The sequence below is a fragment of the Dysidea avara genome, chromosome 5 (assembly GCF_963678975.1).
Source record: "Dysidea avara chromosome 5, odDysAvar1.4, whole genome shotgun sequence".
NCBI classification, from domain to species: domain Eukaryota; kingdom Metazoa; phylum Porifera; class Demospongiae; order Dictyoceratida; family Dysideidae; genus Dysidea; species Dysidea avara.
The window spans coordinates 825,357-835,004 of NC_089276.1; the positions used below are offsets into that span (position 1 = coordinate 825,357).

At 38.1% G+C, this 9,648-nt stretch overlaps 1 protein-coding gene across 1 annotated transcript; it reads left to right on the forward strand.

Moving 5' to 3' along the window:
- Window positions 1-2,341: 2,341 nt before the first annotated feature.
- On the forward strand, window positions 2,342-9,171 carry LOC136256490 (uncharacterized). The gene is made up of 4 exons (XM_066049464.1): window positions 2,342-3,396; window positions 6,751-8,683; window positions 8,743-8,876; window positions 8,924-9,171. The coding sequence occupies exons 1-2, from the start codon at window positions 2,386-2,388 to the stop codon at window positions 7,657-7,659; spliced, it is 1,920 nt and encodes a 639-aa protein (XP_065905536.1). The 5' UTR covers window positions 2,342-2,385; the 3' UTR covers window positions 7,660-8,683; window positions 8,743-8,876; window positions 8,924-9,171.
- The last annotated feature ends 477 nt before the right edge of the window (window positions 9,172-9,648 follow it).

Below are 9,648 nucleotides of genomic sequence, written 5' to 3' on the forward strand. Positions count from 1 at the left end.
GTTCAAGGTATTGTATTGTGGAAAGCTATAATACATAATTGCAGCAAATGTTGAAAGGTCAATGTTGCTAGCTATAGTGTGCCAGCGTGAAGTGTGAAGTAGACTGTGTGCATGGTAATGGTAGATTTGTCTTGCACAAAATCATTTTCCACGCACATTGTCTAAAGGAAAGCATGTGCACCTGCACAATGGCTATACCTCCTGAGGAAGGTATGGCATATTAGTGATCATCATTGATACTGCACTGAAACAGCCAATTAAAGTTGTGATAAAATGGTGCAGCCTTAAAAAGTCTGGATGAAAAGTTGCAAAGTCAACAGTGGCAGCCAACAAAATTAATGTGGGCTGTTAATGCTAACAAATACACATGTACACAGCCATTATTAAAATTTATTATAGCATTAACATAGTTCCAATAATTTCTTGGCCACCACCTTTGATTTGACAACTTTTCACTTGGGCTTTTAAAGCCAGTGGCGGATCCAGGGGGGTTTCATTCCCTTTGAAAAATGATTGCGTAACAATTAAATGTTTTAATTATCGCGGCGTGCGTCTCGATCGAGATACTGTAATTAGAGCAGTCACAGTAGCTACTAAAGTAGTGTGTAGGAAGTTTTTAATATATTTTATGTACTATTACTAGGCTGTGACCTTTTTTTTTTTTTTTTTTTTGGTCTCACCTTACCAAACCAGACGATGTAGTGCAAACGTTTGCGTATCTCATGTCAATATATATCTCCACCTTCTAAACTGGAAACCCCCTTTATAAATTCCTAGATCCGCCACTGAAAGCTGTACCATTTTTTTCACAGCTTTTCTATACAGACACAATGATGATTATTGAAGACTTATTAATTGTATTGCATGCTTTACTTGGGTATTAATTTAGGTAATTTATTAATTGTAATACTTTAATGGAGTGCATATTTTTGACGACTTCAAAAAGAACATACATAAAATGTTCTAGAGCAATATAGAACTTCCATTGGTAGATTTATTGTTAAATTTGTTAATATTATTCTGCTAGATACTCTATGACTGCACATTTTTTGAGGACTTCTAATAGAACTTGAATCTGTGAGAGACCACAAACAGAATATCTCCAAATCTTAATTGTCAGAATTTGATCACTTAGGAATCCCATCACATTATGACATTATTGAGTTAATTAGTGTTTTGGGCCACTATCATCATTAACAGCAGTGTGTAACACCATGATCAAGGATCATGGAGGTCTTGATCATCAAGGTTTGCACTTTCTCAAAAAAAATGTTGACCATGCACAATCCAGTTGCCTCACAATAGTTACCAAACCAATTCAGGATGACCCAAAATGCTTCCAATTTGTTGTTGTGAAATTTTAATTATTTAATGGAATTTTCTAATGCGACTGACTGACTGACTGACTGACTGACGAATGTCTTCAGACAAGTGTATCTCAATAACAGTTAAGGCTATGGGCTAGCTTGATTGTTTCACTGCTATACATCACTTCATGGACAGGTGCTTTTTGGGGCATACCACTGCACACATCATGGATTTATTTATGTCCTCTTTTTGTGTCCCATTTCTTTTTGTTGACAGCACAAGGTGTTGATTTGTGGTATAGGACATGATGGCTTACACGCCACATTTCCATATTTTTTGTAGTACCTAAATTGATTACAGAGATGCTTCTTGTGTTGTGCTTCACTTATAACACTGTTTGACAGGCTGAACATAGTTGAAAATGAAGTGTAATGGCTACTTCATATTCAGCACTTGCTTGTTAGGTGGATCCACTGATTATGCTGTCATATTTAGGTACCTGAAAGCATTGCTGCGATGATGAGCATTAGCCGGTACCTGACTGTTCTATTAGAGTATTTCAATCTGTTCTGTGAAATGTTATACCGTACGCAAGGAAATTTTGACGTCAAAAAATTTGACGAATAGGTTTAATTCGTCAAATTTAAATTCGTCAAATGTTTATAAGCGCCCAGTACAGTTTTTGTACAGGTTTTGCCTACAATTTCTTGATTTTCGTCAACATTTTATTCGTCAAATCTGCTGAAGTCTGAATTCGTCAAATTTTTTTGACGTCAAAATTTCCTTGCGTACGGTAGTCTGTGCTACTGATCTTGTGAATGACATTCACTTGGAATCACTTTATGAATAAGATGTATAAAACAACCAGCTAATTATTCTGAACATCTTGATGGGAGCTGGGATGAGCTGGGATTATTGTTCTGCATGGAGTCCAGAGTTTCGAGTAGTGATCATGACCACCTACCAGCTGCAGGGTGTACTCTTTTCAAAGGTGTGACGTGCACGTGTTTACTACACTATAAACTAATGCGAAGAATTTTAAAAGACACACCCTTTTTATTTCCGGTCACATTTTAAATGGCTTCTTTTCTAGCAGCAGCTGAAGTACTACGTCACCTTAAGATTCCCAGTTCTCGGGTGAGACCAACTGGAGTGGAACTAGGTCGAGGGTCGTATGGGAAAGTTTTCGAGGTGAAATACGATGGAAAGTCGTGCGCCAGTAAAGAGGTTCATCGTTGGATGATGGAACTTCCCACTGCCGAAGAACAATCCAAAATAAAAGATGACTTCTTGCGAGAATGCCACCTCTGGAGTACTCTACGTCATCCTAACGTTGTACAATTCCTAGGAATTTACTATCCTTCTAGTGACGAGTCCGTACTGCCTGTTATGGTGATGGAGAAGATGCAGGAGAGTGTAACATCACTGGTAGATAAACATGATAATATTCCCTTACTGGTGAAACTGTCAATACTACATGATGTGTCTCTAGGACTGAGGTATCTTCATGGTCACAATCCTCCAATTGTCCACCGAGACTTGTCTCCTAATAACATCCTGGTGACCCCTCATCTTGAAGCAAAGATCACAGATCTTGGTGTGGCAAAGACAATGACGATGGGCCCAAACAGCAAGACGATGACTAAAACTCCAGGAACTGGTGTGTTTATGCCCCCAGAGGCATTGGATGATAAGCCAGTATATGGACCACCATTAGATGTGTTCTCTTTTGGAGGTGTGATCCTCTACGTCACTAGCCGACAATGGCCTACTCCAAAATCATGGTCACAGATTGATCCCAAGACAAGGAAACGGATAATGTTGTCAGAGGTAGAGCGACGTCAACAGTACATAGATATGATGATCGGAAGTGATGCAGATTTGAAGCCATTGGTTGTGTCATGTTTAGAAGATGATCCAGAGTTACGTCCTCCAGCAGCAGACATGTCTGAGAGGATTGAGGTGATGAAGGAAGAGTACAGCAAGAAGACAACTCATGATGGTATGGACCCCATCTCATGGTTGGGTGAGATCAAACAAACGTCAACACAGTTACCAGCTGAGATCAAACAAATGTCAACACAGCTATAGGTTTGTTAGTAATAACACTATGTAAATAGTGTTAGTATATGTGACCAGATCTGCAAAAACAGGACATGATTATACATTTTTTTCGAATTCCTGTTTATTAAATATTTATAATCTACTTAGCCAAGTGTACCCACTGGCAAAGTTTCAGATTCATATGCCAATAACTTTGGGGGTTACAACCCTACAAAGTAGCAATAACAGAAAATCGATTTGTACAGCAAGTATAGGGAAAATAAAGTACAGGTGCTTACAAAAACTTACCAACAGATTGAGGTACGGAGCTATAATTTTCACCATGGTGTTCACCATGAACAGGGGAATCAGTTACTGGGTAAGTTTTTCTTTTATTCGCCCTTCTTCACTGCATACAAAAACGAAATTTGTAAAGAAAATCGATCGCGTACGATCGCTTCAACATGACGTAAACAAACGCTCATAACTTACATATCATTGGGTCTACTGCAACAAAGATTTTCCAACTCCTTTTGAGCAGGCGAATAAGATGGTATCCAGGCTTTTATTGTTAGTCCCTTTCTTCACTAAGAAAGAGGGGTTTAGAAATTTACGGTTTTTTTTTCAATAATACACAAGTATTTTGCCCATTGTATTCAATGTTTTATACTGTAAATTTCGGCTTGTGCGATTATGTCCCTTTTTTACAGATCCGGTCACATATATCAAACAGTAATGTAGTATATTTTAGTAGGGATCGAACAGTGCCCACCATAATGTCACCTCAAAAACCGCCATAGAAATATCTTAAGTGTTGGATTATAAAAACCGAGGTCTCTGAGCTTTTTAAAATCCACGAAGATCCAAGGGAATAATCTCTAACTGACTTAGAAAATAGAAGTGTTTTGTATGGGCATATTGGTGGTGTCATTGTGGGATTGGATTAGATGCCATTTTAAAATCGTCACATGATCTTAACATGAGTGCGGAAGACTGAACATGTGTTCATTGAAGAACTGAAGAGAAATTGAAGTTCTCAACTTATTGCTGCTCCGTGAAGTGAGATGCTAGTGAAGATAATTGTGTCGACAAGGAAACTGACCAGCCATTGCACATGCCATGGTATCACAGCGGTGTGAAGAACAGGTGTATTAATATAAAAGATTGAAAGTACGGCTTGAGTAATTACGACGATGACGAGTTGTCACAAATTTCATTGGCGTATTAGGTATATAATAGTTGTTGCTTTACATATATTATGATGCAACAGCAGTATAGTTTTGCATATGGACCACACCCACATTACGAGTAATGAAGAATAACAATTCTGCACATCTAGTAAAATCCATCAGCTCTAGAAAACAGATGGATACTAAGCTGTGATGTTACTGGACTTCTCCATTCATCCTGACAAACGTAGCTACAACATTGAACGGTACCTCACATAATGGAATTGCTTAGGTATGCTTATAGAGTGGTTACACTGATGTTGGCCTGGATGACTTTTGGGAATTTGAAAGACCTCGTTATCTCCCAAAGATCAAAGTATCAAACAGTACGACATTACGGTAGTACTGTTTAAGTAGGGATCCCCCCAAAAGTGATGTGTGCCACCTAAAATTCCACCTTTAAAAATCATCCTAGAGACATCTTACACCATGAAAATCACCTTTACGGAATAATATTAGTCCATCTAACATGAAATACAGCATTAAAAACACTTACTGGTGACTGGATATAGAATTTTAAATAGATCTCCAAAACTTGAAATTTTGTCTCACTCACTCACTCACTCACTCACTCACTCACTCACTCACTCACTCACTCACTGACCGCAGTCGCAAGCCTAGAGCCCAAACGAAGCAGTACATGGTCCCCGTTTTGCGCCACAACAACGAACTCACCAGGTGGGATGTGCCTTTTGGGGTTCCGACGATTGTCCATCTTGTGCGCATTGTCTTACCTTTTATCTTCAATCAGGTTGGTTGTCTTCTCCTTCAAGCATCAAAACCATACCGAGGCGTTAATTTTCTGTATCAACACTTTTCTGTAGACATCACAAAATTATTTCAGAAAGCGCTTGTGTTGCTGAAAGAGCAGGGCGCTTATGATTTCAAGCGTTGTACTTGAAATGTTAAGGCTGCTGAGTTGTCACTTTGATTTTTGCCAACGCCTGGACTACAATCGATGAAGAGATTTGTTACTTAATAGACAGACTGATACTCGACTGCTTGTTCCTCTGAACACACTGACTCAGCCACCAGCTAGACCGACAGGAACACACCTCTTTACAATCTAATAGCAGTGATCAAGGGACACGCCTCTTAATGATCTATAGTGATTGACCATTAATACATGCTGTAGCATGACAAGGTATGCCACGACCACATCTCATTTAGTCCAGTTGTGCGTTATGCTACCTATTAGTATTTCTGGAAATTCCTATTTTATTCACCTATTATTCCCACAATATTCTCAAATACTTCCTGGAGTACATCCTGGAATAGTAGAAGTTATATAAATTGTTTTCTACAGCTCAAAATAAAATTACTTGCATGCATAAAAACAAGAGTACATAATAAAAATATTAAGGGTACTCTTGATAACAACAATGCATAAAAATTGAGATACTCTAATAGAGCAGTCACAAAACCTGGGTGACTGTTTTACTAGGGTAAGTGACTGCTCTATTAGAGTATCTTGATTTTTATGGTTTTCTAACAATATTTGAGGATGTGCCTTAACAAAATTCTCTGTAATACTGCAAGAAAACTTAATTATTGCTGAAAATACCTATTATTGTGGCATAATGTACACATACCTATCCAGTGGGCTTGAGATACTCTAATAAAGCAGTCACCATAATACAACACCCACGTTCAATATTCTAATAAAATAGTCACAATGTGCGTATCATAGTTGTAGTTATAACAAAAACAAACTAAACCAGCTAAAATGTTAATTTAAAAATGAAGTAGGCGATAAGAGAAAAAATTAGACAGCTAGGCGATGTACGACTACACTTTTTTTTTTCATTTTTTGATTATTGAAGGAAGCCACCCAAAATCACATGTTATCTGTCACTACAAGGGTTATCAAAACCTTCTTAAACCTTATGATTACACTTTACCACCTTTCTGGATCATTTTCTTAGCAGAAAATGATGGCTAGTTTGTCTAAACATCAAAATTCCAGCACACATGATCAATTGTAGCAGTAATGAATTTAGAGGCAGTACGGTGGAAGGTGAACAAAGCAAATAATTGAACAAAATAAACTGTTATGACATGTCAATGTAGGGATTTTCCCACAGGGCTATGTGTAATACCCTCAATCATTCTCACTAGTTTTATCACTTATATCCCTACTTCATTTTAAAACTATTGTGATATTGTTTAGCAACAACTGGTTGTGAAGGAGTCCACCATACCTGACTTGTTCAGTGGACCAGTGAACATCAAGTGGGAGGAGGGAGCCCCTGCACCAGTGAGTAGATGTTACCACACTGCAGTGTTGTATAATGGAGTGATTTATGTGGGAGGTGCCATGACCAAAAGTGATGATGGTACAATACAATTCCCCCACACACTAGACATGTATCATCCAGACACTAACACATGGGACATTATTGATACTCCACATCGATCATTTGCCATAACAGTGTTGACTGGTAAAGTTGTTATTGTTGGTGGGGGAATTAGAACAAGTGGTGAGATCACTAACAAGGTACTTGTACTGGAGAGTGGCCAGTGGAAAGACTATACAGAAATGCCTACAGCAAGATGTGCTGTCACTGCTATTAGCCACCTGTCAATATTGATAGTGGTGGGTGGTATTGGTGGTAAGGGCACAATCAGTACAACAGAACTATTTGATGCTACTACTGGCCAGTGGTTCAAATGTGATGATCTCCCTCAACCACTTTTCTGTTCACAATCAGTCATAGTAGGTGACACAGTGTATGTGTTAGGTGGGGCCACTAAAGATTGCAAATTCTCTACAGCAGTGTATGCTGCTCCTCTTGATACTTTGTCTAGTCACCAAGTAAAGTGGCAACATCTTGTAGATACTCCATGTGGTGATCCAGCTGCTGTTGGTCTGAATAACAAATACTTGTTAGCAGTAGGTGGAGATGATATTTACAACCTCAACTCTACAGCTACTACATGGATGACCATTGCAACTCTTCCAGTATGGACAAATTCCACTTCTGTTGTGTGTGATGAAGAATCCCGGCTAATAATGATCGGAGGACTGATCAAGGGTGGAAGAGCTACCAATAAAGTATGGATTGGATCATTCCAGTAGTGAGACAAACACAATTTGTTATTGTTATCATTAGTTGTATTTTAATATTTTCATGCAGCACACACAATTAAATGTACATTACATTTTAAGTGTGATCTAGGTATGTTGTGTGTACATGCTTTGAACAGAAATGTGTTTCTTTGGGAATTTCCAAACAAATTAATTTATACACACAGTGAAGCTGATGGTTTATTCACACACCTCAACTAAGTGTTATATGTATTGTATTGTATACTAGAACATGTCAAGTTGTGAAGGAGGTGATCACATGTTATATCAAAGAAATTAAAGTTACATAATATTTCCTTATGTTTTCACCAATTATTATTTGATGTGTTATGTTAGACAAGTAGACTATATGGCTACTATTCGACGACACTTCAGCCTGACAAGTGTCTTTTGGCATACCACAATAAGTACAATGAAGACTTACCTGTGTCCTCCTTTGTGTCCCATTTATTTTTACTGACAAAAACTCAATTCCTAGTAGCGCCACAGATAGTTTCCCTGTGTTTGTAATGGGAATCATAAGAGTCTGTGACTGGATTACTTGCAAAGGTCCTTCTCATAGTGTTCCTTCTCATAGTATTCCTTGTTTGTAACACTGTGTAATGGACTGCACATGGACTGCACATGGACTGCACATGGACTGTAGTTGAAAACAAAACATAATGGTCACTTTGTTATTTCAGTAATTAATAGTTGGGGTGTGTTTTCAGATGAAAACAATAAGCCCAGTGGAATTCTTATAATGCAGGCTCACCAGTCATACTAATAATTATTACAAAAAAGTAAGCAAACAAGTGTAAGGAAAAAATCAGGACTTTTTAAGTGTCATCAGGGATCTTATATACATACAAGCAAAAAAACTTTGCACAAAATTGTATGCACAATTTAAAAACCATAAGAAGAATATTTTCACAAATCAATCCAAAGTACGGGGAAACATGTTGACTGGAAATATCAAGCTACTTCAAACAGTACAATGACAGGGACTGATACAACTTCAGAGTACATGACTTCAGTGAGTAGCATATAGTGTGGTAGCTTGTCTGATATGTTTTAATTGTCTATGTCATACAGAGGGATTTGTTGTACTGGAGTCAAACAATCTACGTGGTCAACATGTTGGTATCCATCCTGATGGTACAGTCAAGCCACTGACAGAGACTGTCACAGGAGAACATGACCAATTTGTAGTGATAGTCAAATCAAAGGTAACTACTCACTGATGGTTGACACACTACTAGCACTTCTACTCTAGGGTAACCATCATATGATGTCATCTGTTGATATGACTCCCAGTACCACGAAAACATAACTAGCTCTACCATCAACTGGAACATGAAACCACAACTGAGACCACACTCACATCTACAACAACATAACTAGCCATGTCCAACGTGACTCCCAACTGCAACAGGAAACTCGACACAAGACCACACTAGTAAACAATTTCAATGTACAATAACTGCAAACTGCATTCTTTAATCAATTAATGTCTTATCCTCATTCTTTTCAACAAACCATCTATTTTAAGAACTACTCTCCCCAGCTTAATCCTTTATATTTTTGCCTTTCCAGTTTTTGTCTTCTCATTTCAATAGCGTATTTGTTCCCCTACAAAAATAAACAGATATACAATTCACCAGCAAACAAACCCCTCTATTTCAAGAACTGTTCTCTCCAGCTTTATCTTTCATTGAGCCTTGCACTACTGGCTTTCCAATTTTTTGTCTCTTCATTTCAACAGCATATTTGTTTCCCTATAAAAGTGAACAAATAAACACACACACACACACTACACAGAGACAAACAACAATGCACATGCATACACACACACAAGTGCCTCCATACTCTAGGCATTGCCCCACACTTCTAAGTGATCTCCCTACGCCCACACTGTTGGGTGATTTCCCTTCTATTGGTACTGTTACCTGAAGAGATCCTATAAGGACAAAACACAGAAGTACCAATATACAAAGGCAT